This window comes from Scyliorhinus torazame, chromosome 3, assembly GCF_047496885.1.
Source record: "Scyliorhinus torazame isolate Kashiwa2021f chromosome 3, sScyTor2.1, whole genome shotgun sequence".
In the NCBI taxonomy this organism is placed as follows: Eukaryota; Metazoa; Chordata; class Chondrichthyes; order Carcharhiniformes; family Scyliorhinidae; genus Scyliorhinus; species Scyliorhinus torazame.
In genome coordinates, this window is record NC_092709.1 from 328657060 (window position 1) to 328676013 (window position 18954).

Sequence of the window (18954 nt, forward strand, 5' to 3'; positions counted from 1 at the left end):
CCCAAAATGTGTTCTGCTGTGTGGGGTAGATCGACTAAAACTATGGGGTGCTTTGTCGTTATATTGCCAATCTGAATGGGTACAGGGGCTGTGATGTGTCCCTGCTGTGAGTGGCCTGTGAAGCCGCTGAGGGTTATGGTGGCTGTAGTGGGCCACATGTCTTTCTGGAATATGGTGGAGGAATTTATTGTGATGCGGGACCCTCCTGTGTCCCAGAGAAATTCGATGGGCTGCCCCCGTATCTTTGCTGTAACTACTGGTCGGCCGGACCTATCCCAAAGGGTGTCGCAGACCCAACTGGGGGAGCCCGAACGCAGTCAGTCCGCTCCGTTCAAGTCCGTCTGGTCTGAACGGGTGCCTGCACTATGTATGGGCTCTGTACTATTCTTATTCAGAGTGCCTGCCTGCTGGGCGCTCTGTGGCTTTCGTGGGGCATTGCACTCTCGTGCAAAGTGACAAGTGTCCACAGTTGTAACGCTCCTGTGGCTTTTGTGGGGGGCTGTTCCTTCCTTCGTTTACCCATGCGGGGTTTTGGTGCGTTTTCACCGCTTGGATGTCTGCTTCTGCCTGCTGTTCCTCGGGTTTCCTACCTGCGGGTTTGTTTTGTACAGACTGTTCCCAGGTGTGGGACAATCTTTTAAAAACCCATTTCTCATTGTGGGCTTCCTCTGAGGGGTCATAATTCGTACAGGCCTTTTGTCCTGCCTCTGTGGCATGGATCGCTGCGTTCATTTCTGCAAGGGTGCCTCCTCCTACATTCTGTGGGTCAGGAAGGGCAGCTACGACCGAAGGGTCTAAACTCAAAACTGAGCTTCACGTGCTTGCGCTCATCCAGGCCGTACATGGTCGCCTGCTGCTTTACTCTAGCAAAGCAGTGGTGGGGAGGAACGGTATGATTTTCTTGCACGCGTCCCGTAATTGGGTCACGGTTAAGGGGGTTGTGTACAGGAATTCCGTGTCTCCTTCCGATGTGACTGTGCAGTGGGTGGTTACTGGGTTCATTGGTGCCTGAACTATCTGCTCTGTGGGGGGTTGGGGCGCTTTTCTCTTCTGGGGCTTTCCTTGTGCACATGTTCCCTGAACATACCTATGCGTGGTCTCATTTAATTCTTCCCAATCCGGGCCGTCTTCTGCCTCTAACTGGGATCCAAAGGTGCTTTGGAATCCATTCTGAACTGAAAGTAAAGATTGCAGTTCTGCAATCTGCTTCCAGCACTTTGCATGATCTAATGAGCTTTGTCTGTGCTCTGGTGGTAGTATGGAGTACGCTTAATTCTGCTTTCAGGTCGCTGCAATGCCTCTACCTGTTTCTCTGTTTCCTCTCTTACCAGGACTGCATGTTGCATGTCCTGATGGGCATTTTCGTACTGTCTGGAAGCTGCTTGGGTGCGCCAGACAAGATTGATGTGCCCCCTTGGCATCATCCACCTCTCCGTCCTTTGCTGCTAACTTCCTTCTTAATTCTAGGTTCTCTTTCTCTATCTCGCCTACATCGACCTTGCTCATTCGATGTGTCTCCTCTATCTCTTTAAGGAGCGTCCGAACGACCACCTCTGTGCCTCGCAATTGTGCCAAACAGGACACGATTGCCATTGGCTTGCGAGCTTTTCCCAAGCTTTTCTTGTGAGTTTCACTCAGGTTCTCCCACCAAGTATGTCCTATACTCCCGGGACCTGTTTCCTCATTGTCACAGAATTCGCTCCAAAGGGGCCATCCTTTCCCTTTGAGGTACTTTCTGATTTCCTCTTCCCAAACTGGACACTGTCCTACTCTACTGCTGGTCACTGCGACCATGAATTCTTCGGGGTTCATGAGGCGTTGCATTGCCCTCTTTCCTCTCTAAATACTTCTCTTAAAATTTGTAACAAGGGGTATTAAAGCGGTGCTGTAATTACGGGTACGGCTTTCGCTATTTTCCGGAATACAAACTCCCGACAGTTTTGTCGCAACAAAAAACTAACAGTTTACCTTATAGCCCTGTTAGTTACTCGTGCATTAATACACTTCTGAATTATGAGGATTGATCAGAACTGCTTGAACACTTGTGGTTTTCTGTTCCCAATTGGATCTCTAATTCAAATTCTGGGTTCTCCCAGAGTGGTTAAGCTACTTCTAAGTCTGGTCCCGTCAGGATGTCGCCAGTAATATGTTGCTAACTTTTGGTTGGCTCTTAAATCTTAATTTGCTCTGATTGTTTAACCTTTGCTCTAGAATCGCCAGGTATCTTTATGATACCGCCACGAGGTTCAAGTAATGATCAATAACTCAACATACCAATTAGTAAGATTCAAATCAAAGCATATTTATTATACACCGTAAATCACTCCTCATGCATAAACTCTACTTTCTAGGCTATTCCTATCACTAAAAGGCCTATACTTAGCTTCGGACTGACCCACCAGGTCAGGGGAACAAATGGCCTTTCGTTCAGGTCCTGAGTCTGCAGGATTCAAAAGCTGGTATGGACTGGTAGCTAGGAGCGCCTATCTCGTAGCGAGCGTTGACTCGAGACTTACTTGGTTGGAGGTGGCGAGGCAGGTCACTGTCAAGGGTTGGTTCAAGTTGCTGAGTGACCCTGCCAAAGAAGGACAATTTGAACTTGGGGGCTTTACTTTATAGTCCCCAGGGGCTTCCCGCCCTTCGGGGCGGACCCCGTAACTGGTTCCAAGTGATTGGACTACTTTCCGATCACTTGGATCGATTTCTCCAATGCTAGAGCGACTCCCTGATCGCTGGGCGTTCCCTAAGTGTCCGTTGGCCTTCCATTGTCTTGGCTCCTGCTGGCGCCAAGGGGGTCTGGCTTGGCTTTGCTTACCTTGACTGTTGCCATTGTGCCTGGGAATCGCACATTACTATGTAGATGGCTTCTACATTACTATGCAGATGGCTGCTGGTTTCAGTGCTGTCTGGTTGTTTTGCAGGTTCCAATATACATGATTTTTGTATTTGCTAGTCTTTGCCTGTGTTGGCTGAATTTCCCTTCAGCCTTTGCGGTTCTCCATTTTGAGTCGGAAAGTGGCCAACTCGGGTGGCTACAATACTAATATTGAAGTGATTCTCCTGAGGTTTTATTTTGGACAATTTGGCTTTCAAAGTGTTATCCGACTTTGCCTGAGTCAGTATGTTAATTGAAGGGCTTGTTCTGCACAATGTAACTCTCTCAGCAAGTTAAGTTCACGGGGGTGGGCAGGTATTCATTACTTAACCTGTTGTTGAGTTTTAGAAGACATCCCATCTAAGGCATTGCAATCCTTGCAATACAGTTTTGCGGCAAGTGTCTGGAAACTGATCTCTTCTCCCTTCACTGTTCTGTTGATCCCTTGAACAAAAGATTAAATGCCAGCCGTATCTTGGCTTTAAGGCTCAGACTTCTGAATGTGGAAGAATAGGGTCGATGGCATGGTATTGTTTTAAATCTTCAGGAGTCCAAACCTTATCTGATTGTCAATTTGCCTTAAGGGTGCCCTTAATTTGCACATGGAAGATGAGGTGGAGAATTATCTGCTGAAGAAACCCATTGTTCCAGTTGATGAGGCCAAGCGAGTGATTATAATTTTCCACTGTGAATTCTCATCTGAGCGGGCCCCTCGAATGTAAGTTGTAGCTTTCTGCAATTAGTGGTAAATCTCAAGTAATAGAGGAATTTAGTAAGTTGTAGCTTTGTGCAATTAGTGGTAAATCTCAAGTAATAGAGGAATTTTGCTTCCCATTGTTAAGTGTACATTAAGTTAGAACTTGGCCTGTTCATGGGGTGTTGGAGGGGGAAACAATTGGGTGTCTAAATTCAGCCTATTGTTTACCTGTGACAGCTTTTTAGTTTTTGTATTTGTCTTGTGGGCTTGACTTTGGGGTTATCGACAGTAACCTGAATATATGGAAACTAATGTTAAACTATTTGAGAGAGACTGGCCATTATTCCTTTTTTATTCTGCGAAAGGAAAATACTGCAGATGCTGGAAAATGTTTTTAAAGTGAAATACGGGTTGACCAGCATATGTGGAAAGTGATTCCCTGATCTATGCTAGTGAGGTGGGATGAGAGGTGCATAATAATAATAATCGCTTATTGTCACAAGTAGGCTTCCATGAAGTTACTGTGACAAGCCCCTAGTCGCCACATTCTGGCGCCTGTTCGGGGAGGCTGGTACGGGAATTGTTCTGCATTAAAAGCCAGCTGTTTAGTCCACTGCTAAACCAGCCCCATGTGCTCATATCACTAAACCTTGGTGTATGCTCATGAAAAGTAATACTTGGGTGGGGGGGGTTTAACTATATCTGTTGGTATTGGTTGTGGACAGGGTTTGGCTGTTTGTCTTCAGGACATTCCGGGGAACATTTACATTGCTCCCAAGAAGGCCAACACCTGTGGAAAAAGCGACTCATTTTGAATAGAGCGAATTGAGTTGGTCTTCACCTACAGTAGCCACACTGGCTGACTGGATCACATCAGGTGCTTGGGGCTGGGGAGTTGCTGCAACTTGTGTGTAGAACAAAATACTTGCATGACTAAACTTGGATACTTTGAGTGAAATGGGTATAAGGCAACCAATAGTCTTTAACCAAGGTGAAGTCTGAAGTAGCCAGTGATATTGCCACTGGGATGTAAGATTTATAAAAAAAAAAAAAAAAAAAAAAATTCTGTGCATTTTTTCACGTTGATGGCAGGTACTCAGTGTCTTGATGAACTTTTCCAGGTACCGTTTCCTACGAGAAAAGGATCGTGAGGTGAATGGCACAGACTACCCAAAACTGCACTACCCAGAGCTGTACATCCTGAAAGGTGGATACAAGGAATTCTTCCCCAAGTTTAAAGTAAGGATTATCTTGTTTCCACTACAGTGGCCCATCCCTTGACTCTAGGTGCAAATATGAATATTAGTCTACTCTTCGGCAAGTTTGAGTTTTCCTCATGCCTTTAAATATATAACATTGCAGGGTTTGTTATCCAAGTTCAAGCTGGCTATCTTTTTTTTTTTTTTTTTTTGTTGCTTTGATTCAATTAATTTGGTGATTTGCATGAGCTTTGAATCAAAGAGCCTAGATGATCTAGCATCTCAAGATGGCTGCCAGAGATTTTAGTGGTTGTAGTTGCTATATAAAATATATAGACACACTTAACTTCAGCTTGTCTTTCCTCTTATTTGAGCCCAGTGATTGTAAAAGTGTGATTTGACCGTGAGTTTTGATTTATTTTGTCACTTGGGCTTGTATGCAAAGATATCCTTGAAGCTTTGTCTCTCATCTGTGAACATCACCAAAAGCTATAAACAAAGTCTTTTCCATTCCCTTTAGCTGTACTGCGAGCCACAGAGTTATCGGCCAATGAATCATGAAGATTTCAAAGAGGACCTTAGAAAATTTCGCTTTAAGAGCAGGACGTGGGCAGGTGAACGAAGTAAGAGGGACATGTACAGCCGGCTGAAGAAGTTGTGAGAAAGGTGGCCTTTTGTGATGGATGGAAGCCCTTTCTTTGAACTCCTGGGCTGGTTCCACGATACTGTACAATAATGCCTTGAATCATTGGTTAGCAGTGGATACAGCAGTTACTTTGAATGCAATGACTCATTTCCACAGCATTGTTCCATTAGCTGTTCTACACATTGTTGAACTAGTGACATGTGGGCAGGGACCACCGATTCAAAAACAATTTTTTTAACTACTGCCTAGTATGGTGTAGATGACTTCCTCAACAGCCAATGATTGATTAACCAGTGGGTTTCTAGATGGCTGTTCTATAACCATTATGTACACCTTGTGACTTATTGGTGCACTGTTAATTCTGGTGTCTGCAGAGAGTTTATAATGTTGCTGGAGGCTCATGGTGCTTTCTCAACAGACTGGCTAATTGCATGAATAATGACTTGAGGAGAAAAAGAAAAGGGGTGAATGAGTTTCTGTATCAACTTGTGTGATCTTCCATCATGTAAATCCGCCCTGTGAGGCCACAGTGCCAACAAATTTGGCTTTGGACTTTTTTAAATGTCTGATTTTAAGATCACTGCTAATTTACTTCCAATGTAAATTGGGAGTAACAACTTTTTTGAGTAACTTTTTGTTAATAGGTTGAAGTAATCAGTCTAGCTTTCAATTACGACTCCTGGACTGGAAGTCAATAGGTCTGTTCTGTTCATTTTTAATGCGTACCAACCTATTCCATATTTTTCAAAAAGAATAGTTCTTAAATTTGTGTCTAGTGCACAAAGTGGTTGTTTATCTGATCTGCCAAACTATTTTAAAACCACTAAGTCTTGTTACAGTAACAGCATATTCACAGCACTTAACATTAGGATTGGGAGTCCAGTTCTGAACTGCACATAGAATAAACACACTTTGTACATTCTTACATTTTGAAACAAATATTTGCATTCAGTAAGAAACAAAACATTGCCAACATGTTTTATTTGTGCAGTCCACATTGTGTTTGGCATTTCCTTTCATATAGTTCAATCAGGTGAGTAAGTTAATGTATGTTGGAGTTTTGCATACAAGTTCCTAGTTTAGCACAAGATTTGCTGAACAGGTGTGCACACTTTGCAATTTTTAAATGGTAAAAGAATGTTTATACTTGCTATTCCGGGATCAAGTGAACCATGGATCTGTTATAGGATTTTACCTGTTCCTGGACAATTCAATCATCCTTTATGAATTTCCATCGTTTGATATCTTAATATTACATTCTTTCCATTTGGCGATGTTAGAGGGAAACAATAAGCAGTAAAATGTGAAACTAGTGACTTAAGTGGAAGGAAAGCCGTGGACGTTTTGGCTTTAGATTCAATACATTGCTGGAGTGGGGTTGTTCAGGAAATTCTACACAACTCCAACATGACCATCTTGAATAGACCTTGAACAAAGTGGCCCTTCCCTTGAGCAATGTAACTAGTTGTAATTTCCTCTGCTTTAATTTAAATGGGCCACATCTAACTTCCACATCTAACTTCTGTAAGAGCCCAGATAAATCAAAAAGGTAAGTACAGCGCAACTTTCAGTGCTGCTAATGGAAAGGGCTCTTTTCTGAAACTGACTTCAAAAGGGTCTAAAGAATGCCTGATTTCCATTAATGCCCTAGTAAATGTTATCATTGCTAATAGATTTAAAATTGTAAAATCCATATGTATGTGATCCTGAAAGTTGAGCCATTTGGCTTATTAACCTGCCAAGTTCTAGCTGCAGCACTCCACATTTGAAGCTCTGGGAACATCCTAGCATTTGTACATTTCGGCACACCACACTTTTTCTACCTATTTATGGACCAACTTAACTTATTACTCTGCCCATCATGTATGTAAGCCTGATGTTTAGCCAATTGCCCCAAAACACATGTCTTTTTGAATATTTCAAGATGTAATTTCCCACCCAATTTAGATCTTGCACTGTTTATACTGCCTAAAATGATCAACATTATTTATGTTCAGAGAACCATTGGCTTGTGAAAAACATGGTCATTACTGCCTTAGATCGACAGTGGTGTGAAATGCGTGTGTGTAGCGGGGTGTGGAGTTGGTATGATGTAATGCTTATTTCGCAATGCGGCTGTAATGCAAGTGTGGTTTAACTGTTTGCTGAGAGATGTACTTGCTTTAGCCTAACTGCCTTCTGTGCAGTGAAATAAATGGCTACAGATGGGAAATCTCATGAATCATTTCTGTTAGATTCACTCTTGTTTCTGTGCGGTTTTCCAACTGCAGGACCTCCACTTTGAAGCAGAAACATAAATTATATAAAGGTAACAGACACTTGTAATTAGTCACAGAATCTCTGTGCAGAAAAGACCCTTTGGTCCTTTGAGTCTGCACTGACTGTGGAAAAACAACTGACCCACCTAATCACATTTGCCAGCATTGGCCTGTGGCCTTGAATGTTATGACATGTCAAGTGCTCATCCAGGTTCTTAATGACGTACAACTCGCCTCTACCACCCTCCCAGGTAGTGCATTCCAGACAGTTAGCATCCTCTTTGAGCAAAATGTTTCCTCCTGCCCCTCACCTTGACCTTGTGTCCACTCGTGACTGACCCTCCAACAAAGGGGAATAGCTGCTCCTTATCCACCCTGTCCATCCCCCCCTTAATCTTGTACACCTCGATCAGGTTGCCCCTTAGTTGTCTTTGCTCCAAAGCCCAAGCCTCTACCCTTTCCATAATTTAAATGCTCCATCCCAGGCAACATCCTGGTGAATCTCTGCACCCTGTCAAATTGCGGCAATACTCCAGCTGTAGCCTCACCAAAGTTCTATACAATTGCAACATGACCTCCCTGCTTTTGTAATCAATGCCTTTTTCACCAACCTTCTGCCTTCAGAGATCTGTGGACAGACATGCCAAGGTCTTTGTTCCTCAGAACATCATCTATATCTTTGTCCATGACCATCCCATTTATATTTTCCTATAACCCAAGACACTCAATCTCACTTAACCACCCAGCCAATTGTTGTATCACCTGCAAACTGATGATCCTGCCCTCCACAGTCATCTATGTTGTTTATTACAAATAGGGGACCTGACATGGACTCCTGTGGTATGCCACTGGACCCTGGCTTCCAGTCACTAAAGCAGCCATCTGTCATCACTGTTGTCTCCTGCAACAAAGCCAATTTTGAATCCACCTTATCAAGCTACCCTGTATCCCATGTGCATTTGCCTTCTTCGTAAGCCTCCCATGTGGGACCTTGTTAAGGGATTTGCTGAAATCCATGTAAACAACATCAACTGCACTACCCTCATCTCCACAAATTTGTTTGACATGAACATTTGTTTTTGACTATTCTTGCCTCCAAGTGGAGATAGATTCTTTCCTTCAAAACTTTCTTCAATTGCTTCTCTACCAATGATATGAGACTCACTGGTCTAGTTCCCTGGCTTATCTCGCAACATTTCTTAAATATTAGGTGGTCTCCAGTCCTCTGGCACTGTCCCTGTGACCAGAGGGGAATTAAAAAATTTGGGTCAGAGCCCCTGCAATCTTCCCTCATCGCCTCCCACAGCATCCTGAGGCATGATTCATCCAGACCTGGATTTTTGTCCACCTAAGCCTTGTCACTCCCTATGTCAATTATCTCAAGAATCTCTTGGCCCTCCCTCTCTCGTATCCCTCCCCCTCTTGTGCATCTCTCACGTGTCCCTCCCTCTCTTGATCCGTCTCACTTGCACTCTCATGCGCCCCCAGAGTTCCAAATTTATCACCTCATTCTCCTGGGTGAAAACCGATGTGAAGTATTCATTCAACATCCTACTAATGTCCTCTGGCTCCGCCCACAGATTTGCCCCTGGGTCCCTACTCATTTCCCAGTTCTCTTCCTCCCCCTCCGATGCTCTTGAATTCACAGATGTTCCGTGTCCCCAGCTGGAATTGTGCCTGGTTTCCCACATAGAGCAGGAGGAGCATGCCACAGCTTTAAACTCTCTGACATGGCCAAGAGTAGGAGGAGCATGCCACAGCTTTGAGCTATTCTGCCATGGCAGAGTTCCTACCTGTGCTTAGCAATGACTTGCAATTTAATACAGTTTGAACGTACCCAACAGGACTTGCTCTAATCAGCTGCTCCCATTAGTCCCACGTCACTTTCTGAACTGTGGCATCACCTCAGAATTCTGCAGTCTGTCCCCTTACAACTGATACTGACTGTGGCAGGACACTGTTCCCAGACTGCCCCACTGCAAAACTGGCTGTGGTAGGAGACTGCTTCACTGTGATGCTGACTGCTGCAGGACACTGTTCCCAGACTGCAATTGTTTACTTCATTGTGTTCAACAGGTTGATGTGATGCATAGTATGTGGGTGAAGGGCATTGGCTTGTTTCTGCTCTTCTGTCCTAGTTGCTTCCTGTTTTCTGCCTGCACCACTGGCTGGCACTAATGCAAAAGGAACCAAAAGTGCAAGTCTCGCCCTGTCTGTACACCGCCTCTTCAAGTCCTGAGCTGTGCATTGTGACAACACACAAACTGGATTCAAGCTGAAGCTTCAGAGGAACTCTTGAAGGTTTGTTTTGCCTCAGTCATGCTGTGTGCAGGCAGATTAGCATATGGATGCACCCTCGTGCTAGTCCTGTGTGCAGGCAGATTGGCATATGGATGCATCCTGGTGCTATCCCAGTGATGAGCAAATGACCACCTGGAGAGTTGAAGGCAAAAGAAGTAAAAGTGGAACCTAAAGAAAAACTGATGTCTAAATGTGTAATCCTTTTTCAACTTCTGCCACCACACTGGTGCCAAACTTGGTGACAGTTTGATTTGGGAAGCTCAGGGTCTCCATTTTGTCCAGGCTTGTGCCCCAGAGAGGACACTGCAGTTATGCTGCCAAGACTTCTGCTGATAACTGCTGTCACCTGTGTTTGGTTAAGAGCATATTGATCGTGACTGAACACATCTACCCCAAATCCTACTGAGGCTTCAGAGCTGGCAGATCTATAATTGACATTCTCTTCAGCTTGGCAGCTTCAAGAGGAATGCTGTGATCAAAGGTGCCTACTAGGTATGATTGCCTTAATCTCTCAAATTGACGATGATTAAGGTCATAATGTGGAGATGCCGGCGTTGGACTGGGGTGAGCACAGTGAGAAGTTTTACAACACCAGGTTAAAGTCCAAAAGGTTTGTTTCGATGTCACGCATGATAGAGCAACATCAGAACCCACTGTGATCTATAGTGGCGTCAGACAGTGTTCTGACACTTTTGCTGTCATACTTTCAGGTCCTTATTGTGTTATTTGCTTACCAGAGCTGACGAGGCTGTATCTCTGCTCACCTGAGATACTATGGCACGCCCTCAGGTGCTCTATGCTGACTCTGTTAGAACTTAGTGCAGAAGGAGGCTATTTGACCTATTGAGTCTGTGCCGACCCTTTGAACAAGCACCCCACACCACCCGATCCCAGTAATCCCACCTAACCTTTTTGGACACTGAGCAATTTAACACGGCCAATCCATCCAACCTGCACATCTTTGTACTGTGGGAGGAAACCGGAGGTTTAGCATTGCTCACTGAGAAACACCTTCAGTGGAAAACGGATACTCTTGCCTGTGAAGAATTTGATTTTAGCCACCAAAGACAAATATCGAAGGTTAGGCTGTTGCCATACTACCATCTATCAGCAATCACCATGTGATGCTGAATGTTGATAGTTTCACATACCTAGGCTCCACACTCACCAACAATCAGCCACATGGTGCTGAAATCAACACCCAACAACAGCTGCAGCTGTTCAGTGTCTTGGCAGGTAGTGTGTAACAAAGAAAATTGAAAATCAGAATACTGTCCTTGCTGGAAATCTGAGATAAAAACATTGCTGGAAATATTTGGGTGGGTGTATTATGGAGAAAGGGAACGTCCGTGAATGGGGTGGGGGGGTTGCATACAGCCAAAATTGTATGACGAGTTACATGGATCAAGGAAAGAAAAGATCTGCTCGCCGCAGGTATGTTGCTGGAAGCAAAACTAAGAGAAAAACAGGGGTGTTCTCCCGTAACAAAGCTGACAACTACAGGACATTGTCCTTCCAGATGGCAGGTTGCTATCAATACTGCATTCCAAGTGAACAAAGCTATCCATCCCAGATAGACTTATTCGATGAAAGGAATGACAACAGAATTAAGAATTAGCACCAGAGAAATAAAAGTTTTTACTTTAAGGCATCCTGTATTGACATTCATCTGTTTCAATGTTATACATCCACCTGATTTGTGTTGCAGACATCTCCTTCACTAGTGTGTGTATTATACCACTGCAATTACTGACCAAATATATCTCCGCTTCAAGCTCCAGTCTGTCCTGAGTGACTCTTATCACACTGGAGGGTGCTACAAGAGTGGTACTTCTTCGATTCTATACTAAGCCCATTACTTTTAATATGTAATTAAAATTCTGGAGTTTAGCAGAATGAGGGGAGATCAAATTGAGGTATACAAGATGATAAAAGGTATGGATAAAGTAGACGTGGGACAGATGCTTCCCCTTGTGGGGCATTCTAGAACGAGATGTCATCGTCTCAGGATAAGAGGTAGCAAAGTTAAAACCGAGTTGAGAAACAACTACTCCAAAAGGCTTGTGAATCTGTGGAATTCACTACCGCAGAGTGCAGTGGATGACTGAGTAAATTCAAAGAGGAGATTTTTAATTTGTAATGGGCTGAAGGGTTATGGAGAACGGGCAGGACGGTGGAGTTTAAGGCCAGGATGAGATCAGCCATGATCGAATGGTGGTGCAGACTCGATGGGCCAAATAGCCTAATTCTGCCCCTATAGCGTACGAACTTATGAACAACTAGATTTGCAGAAACCATGAAACTGGGCAATGATGTAGCAGTAGCATAATAGATTTTGTATGTACGTGGACATGGTGGTGGAATGGCTGGACACCAGACAGATGTTGGGTAAAAGAATGAAGAGAGAAAATACATTTTTTTCCATAATGTGAGTGTTGCTGGCTGGGACAGCATTTATTGTCCATCCTGATTGGCTATTTTACTACATTGCTGTGGATCTGTAAGCCAGACCAGCTGAGGATGGCAGATTTTCAGGTGTTTTTTTTCACGGAATCACAGAATAATACAGTGTAGAAGAGGTCCTCCAGTGCAAAGGTACTCTGCTGGTTGGAGTCATACCTGGCACAAAGGAAGATGGTTGGTCTTCAACTCCAATTCAATCTATAAGTTTGCAGATGATACGACTGGTGGGTCGTATCTCAAACTACAACGAATCAGACAACAGAAGGTAGATAGATCACTTGGTTGCATGGTGTACCGAAACAACCTCTCTCTAAATGCTGGAAAGACCAAGGAACTGATCATCGACTTCAGGAAGTGTAGCACGACCCCCCCCCCCCCCCCCCCCCCCCCCCGTCGACATCAATGGCTCTGAAGTAAAGATGGTCGATAGCTTTAAGTTCCTGGGGGTCACCACCACCAACAACCTGTCCTGATCCACTCACGTTGATGCAACAGTCAAGAAAGCCCAAAAACGTCTCTACTTCCTATGGAAGCTAAAGAAATTTGGCATATCTGCATCGACTCTCTCAAACTTCTACAGATGTGCCATAGAGAGCATCCTATCCGGCTGCATTACAGCTTGGTATGGCAATTTCTCTACCCAAGATCGCAAGAAACTACAGAGTGTGTTGAACTCAGCCCAACGCATCACACAAGCTTGCCATCCTCCCATTGTATACACGTCCCACTGCCTCAGAAAGGCAGACAGCATTGTCAGAGACCCTTCACACCCAGGCTTTGCCCTCTTACAGACCCTTCCATCAGGCAGAAGATACAGAAGTCTGAAGACTCGCACATCCAGACACAGGAACAGCTTCTTCCCCACAGTTACTAGACTCCTCAACGACTCTCCCTTGGACTGATCTGTTCCCTGTAAGAACACTATTCACGACGCCCTCTGCTGCTCTTGTTTGGCCTTGTTCCGCACTGTAACCAATCACTATTTGTTGATGCACCACTGTCAATGTACTCTGTTGATTATTTTGTCGACTATGTACGTACTGTGTACATTCCCTTGGCCACAGAAAAATACTTTTCACTGTACGTCGGTACATATGACAATAAGTATCTATCAATCAAATCAATCTCGGCTCCAGCAGGAGTTCCTCAGGGTAGTGTCGTCGGCCCAACCGCCTTCAGCTGCTTCATCAATGACCTCCCTTCCACCATAAGGTCAGAAGTGGGGAAGTTTGCAGGTAACTGCACAATGTTCAACATCATATATGACGCTTCAGATAATGAAGCAGTCCATGTCCAAAATGCAGCAAAACCTGGATGATATCAGGCCTGGGTTGACAAGTGGCGAGTTACATTCACGTCACAAGTGCCAGCTAAAGACTCTCCTACAAGAGAGGATCTAATCATCGCCCTTGACATTCAATGGTATTACTATTGCTGAAATCCCCACAATCCACATCCTGGGAGTTACCATTGATCAGAAACTGAACTGGACTAGCCATATTAATACTGTAGCTACCAGAGCAAGTCAAATGCTAGGAACCTTATGGCAAGTAACTCAGCTCTTGATCCCCCATAGCCTGTCCACCATCTACAAGGCAGAAGTAAGGAGTGTAATGGAATACTCTCCCTTGCCTGGATGAGTGCAGCTCCAACAACATTCAAGAAGCTCCGCACCATCCAGTTCAAAACAGCCCGCTTGATTGCTCCCCCTTCCACAAACATTAAAACCCTCAACCAACGACGAACACTGGGAGCTGTGTGCACCTACAAGAAGCACTGCAGTGACTCACCAAGGTTCCTTCGTCGCCAAACTCCGGCCACACAGAGGGAGAATTCAAAATGTCCAATTCACCTACAAGCACGTCTTTTGTGACTTGTGGTAGAAAAGCAGAGCGGAGGAAATCCACGCAGACGCGGGGAGAACGTACAGACTCAGCACAGACCGTGAACCAAACGGGAATCGAACCTGGTGCTGTGAAGCAACAGTGCTAACCGCTGTGCTACCGTGCCTCCTATATATATATATATACCACTACGTCACCACCTCCCCTGCCTGATAGTGCAATTATAAAGGGATGCTTATTTTAAAAAAAAGGTGCAAGAAGAGAGACCTTGGTGGGCCTGTGCGCAAATCTTCGAAGAAATCAAAGCAGTTAATGAACCACTTTGGATTCTGGGCTTTATAAATAGAGGCACAGGGCACAAAAAACAGGAATTTCCCATCGTGTAAAATGTTGCGCTTTTGTGACCAGTTGCCAATCCATCTCCAAATTAACCTTGTTTTCTACCTCCTCGGTCTGTACCCAGCTCCCCTGAAACTTTTAATCTCCAATTTGACTTTGCGTCTTTTAAAAAAAAAAGAACACTCGCACAAAATCACAACCAAAGTCACAAACAGCATTTCTTTGACTGAAATCTAAAAGGGAAATGCTGGAAATACTCAGCAGTTTGGGCAACCTCTGTACAGGGAGGGTTACAGTCAATGCTTATGGTGAAGTACCTTTTGTTTTGATCTTTTGTTGTCATATTTCTGTTGACTATTTTCCTCCTCCAGTAACTTCTTCCTTTTTCCATGATCTCAATGTTCCAAGTGTTGTTCAGCCATTCAAGTACTTATAGTCACTGCTGTTGATAAACATTTCAGGCACAGCATCCTACTGTGCAACAAAACAAGTGATTCAATCAAACGTTGCAAGTGTTGAATGATGAAAAATTGTTGAGCAGGTGAACCTAGATTGCGTACTCAAGCCTCCCAACATTCAGTCGAGGGCAAGTATTAACTTTGGAACAAGATCACCATGTGTGCAGGAAGTGTGTCCAGCTGCGGCTACTTGCGAACCACATTTCGGAGCTGGAGCTGCGGGTGGACTCAGTGTGGAGCATCCGCGATGCTGAGAATTTTGTGCATCGCACTTTTAGCAATGTGGTCACACCACAGGTGAGGATTGCAAAGGCAGAAAGGGAATGGGTAACCATCAGGCAAAGTAAAAGGCTCAGGAAAGAAGTGCAGGAGTCCCCTGTGCCACCCCCCCCCCCCCAAACAGATCTACCGATTTGGACGCTGTTGTGGAGGATGGTCCTTCAGGGGAAAGCAGCAACAGCTAAATTCATGGCACCATGGGTGGCTCTGCTGCACAGAAAGGGAGGAAAATGAGCGGCAGGACTACTGTGCTGGGGGATTCAATAGTAAGGGGTACAGACAGGGGCTTCTGTGCTGCAGATGTGAATCCAGGATGGTATGCTGCCTCCCTAGTGCCAGGGTCTGTCTGGGATGTCACGGAGTGGCTGCAGGGCATTCTGGAGAAAGAAGGTAAACTACCAGTGGTCGTGGTACACATAGGGACTAGCAATATAGGTAAACAGGATGAGGATCTGCAAGTTGAATATTGGAAATTAGGAGATAAATTAAAATGCAGGACTCAAATGTAATCTCAGGATTACTCCCAGTGGCACACGCTAGCGAGAGCAGGAGTAAGAGGATGGATCAAATGAATGCATGGCTGGAGAAATGGTTTTGCGAAGGATTTAGATTCTTGAGGCATTGGGACGGCTTCTGGGGAAGGTGGGACCTGTACAAGTGAATTGGTTGCACCCGTGCAGAACTGGGACCAATATCCTCGCAGGAGCTTTTGCTAGTTCTGTTGGGGAAGCTTTAAACTAGTATGGCAGAGGGATTGGAACCCCAGAGTAGGCTTAGATGGGGCAGATCAGTTCAGGAAACCAAAGGTAGAACATTACTTAATGATGTACTCAGGGACTCAGAAAGACAAGAGTTTAAAAAGTGCCCAACAAAGGATATTGATGGAGTTAAACTGTTTATACTTCAATGCAAGGAGTATTACAAACAAGGCAGATGAACTAAGGGCACAAGCAGACACATGGCAGCAGGATGACGTTGCTATAACAGAAACCTGGCTGAAGGAGGAGCAGAATTGGCAGCTCAATGTCCCTGGATATAGCGTTTTCAGGCAGGATAGAGTGGGTGACAAAAAGAAGGGGGGGGGGGTAGCATTATTGGTTAAAGAATCAATTACAGTCTTGAAAAGGGTTATACTAAACAGGTTAACAGATGAGGCTGTATGGGTTGAGTTTAGGAATGAAAAAAGGGGAAGTCACACTACCAGCAGTATACTACAGACGCCCAAATAGTAGTGGGAGGTAGGAGATATATGTAGACAAATTTCTGCCTGTGGGACTACGAAGGCAATATGTAGGAGGCTTTAGCTATCCCAATATCAACTGGGTTTCAAACAGTATAAGGCACACGGAGGTTGAAAAATTTGTGTACTGTGCCCAGGATTTTTTTTTTTAAACAATACGTTGCAGGCCCAACGGGAGGAGAAGGAATTCTGGATTTAGTCTTGGGAAATGAAGATGGGCAAGTGGGTGAAGTGACAGTGGGTGACCATTTCGGGGATAGTGACCACAATTCAGTTACAATATTATGGAAAACGACAGATAAATCAGGAGTAAAAGTTTTAAACTGGAGGAAGACAAATTTTCCCAAACTGAGACGTGATTTGGCTGAGGTGGATTGGACAAGACTGCTAAAGGATAAATCAGTGGCAAACAAGCGGGAAGCATGAATAAGTGAGATCCTTAGGGTGCAAAGCAGACATATCCCCTCCATAAATAAGGAGGGTGCTTCCAAATCTAGACCCCCATGGTTGTCTAGAAAAATACAGAGGAGGATTAAACAGAAAAAAAAGTTCTGATAGTCACAAAAAACTCATCACTGCCTAGAGGAGTATAGAGAGTACGGGGCTTAAGTAAAACATATAAATAAGACAATCAAAGAGAGGGCATGAAAAAATATTAACAGCAAGATTAAGGAAAACAAAGATGTTTTGCCAGCATATAACAAGCACTGGGGTAGTTCAGGAAAAGTGGGACCTATCAGAGATAAAGAAGGGAACTTGTGTTAAGATGCAGAGGATATCTGAAGAGTTTTAAATGGATCTTTTGTCTCCGTATTCACAAAGGAAAGGGATGATATGGATACAGTAATAATCATAACGATAGAGGAAGTGTTAGAGGAGTTGGTATCCTTGGAAGTGGATAGATTGCCAAGACTGGATGGATTGTTTCCCAGGATGTTGAACGAGGTCAGGGAGAACATAACAGGTGCTCTGAGGACTATTTTCCAATCTTCACTAGACACGGGCGGTGCCGGAGGACCGGAGGAATGCAAATGTGTTCCTGATGTGTTGGGTACTCTGGATCTGTGGAGACTGCATTTACCTTAGCAGTAACATAGACAGGCTACCAACACTTGTAATAGTACTGTAGCACAATCAATCACTCACGAGGCGAGATGAGATAATCGATGGCTTTATTACGCAGACTTGTTCCCCAGCAGCTCGGTCACAGAATGCTGCTGCTGGGAGAACCCGGGTTCTTATACTCCGCCTTACTGGGTGAAGCCAGTAGGCGGCAGATCCAATCAGGACCCATTGTCTGTCCACCAATAGTCTCTCGGCATCACTGGGTACCGTACTACCCCTAATACATACCACCACATTCACCTGGCGGTTAAAAAAGAACCCGGCGGGGTGGTGGGTCACATGGTGGTAGGGGTTTACAAGGTCGGTACTGGGGTTCCATTCACACAGTGGCTATGCAACGATATCAACTGCTATTTACAATGCCGCTTTTACTGGGCCACTGAATTATTTACAGATCTTGCTTTGTCATGCAGATTCGATGGGTCGAATGGGTGCCCTGGTCGTCCTTGCCAATCGTCTCAGCCCCGGTGGTGGTGCAGGCGCCGGCTCGGGCACTGTCGTCTCTGGGAGAGTCGCGATGTTTGTTCCTGTTTCACTATTCCTGGGCGGGCACGGGAGGAGGACCGATCCACCTGGGAAGGGAGCGGCAGTGGGGTGCGCCGGTGGGAGGGAGGAGGTGACTGGTGTTGGGGGGGGGGTGGGGAGCTCCGGCGGGCGCCAGGTCCCTCAGGGAGACCGTGTCCTGTCGGCCGTCGGGGTATGCCACGTAGGCGTATTGAGGGTTCGCATGGAGGAAATGAACCCTCTCGACCAACGGGTCCGATTTGTGCGCCCACACATGCTTTTGGAGCAGGATGGGTCCTGGGGCTGCCAGCCAGGTCGAAAGTGACATTCCGGAGGACTTCCTAGGGAAGACAAGGAGGCGCTCGTGAGGCGTTTGATTAGTTGTGGTACATAGCAGTGACCGGATGGCGTGAAGGGCATCCGGGAGGACTTCCTGCCAACGGGAAACTGGGAGACTTCTGGACCGTAGGGCCAGTAGGACGGTCTTCCAGACCGTTCCGTTCTCCCTCTCTACCTGACCGTTCCCCCGAGGGTTGTAACTGGTCATCCTGCTTGAGGCGATGCCCTTGCTGAGCAGGAATTGACGCAGTTCGTCGCTCTCATGAAGGAGGACCCCCTATCGCTATGGATGTAGGCGGGGAAACCGAACAGTGTAAAGGTGGTGCAGAGGGCTTTAATGACCGTGGCCGCGGTCATGTCGGGACAGGGGATGGCAAAAGGAAAACG

General features: G+C 45.3%; 1 protein-coding gene across 1 annotated transcript in view; it reads left to right on the plus strand.

The window, feature by feature from the left end:
• cdc25b (cell division cycle 25B) overlaps positions 1 to 7629 on the plus strand; it is a 51916-nt gene extending 44287 nt beyond the window's left edge. The window contains exons 14-16 of the mRNA XM_072497663.1: positions 3460 to 3593; positions 4694 to 4811; positions 5292 to 7629. Of these exons, the coding sequence (XP_072353764.1) occupies positions 3460 to 3593; positions 4694 to 4811; positions 5292 to 5432 (393 nt within the window). The 3' untranslated portion in view covers positions 5433 to 7629. The remainder of the gene's footprint in view (positions 1 to 3459; positions 3594 to 4693; positions 4812 to 5291) is intronic.
• Positions 7630 to 18954: the final 11325 nt, after the last annotated feature.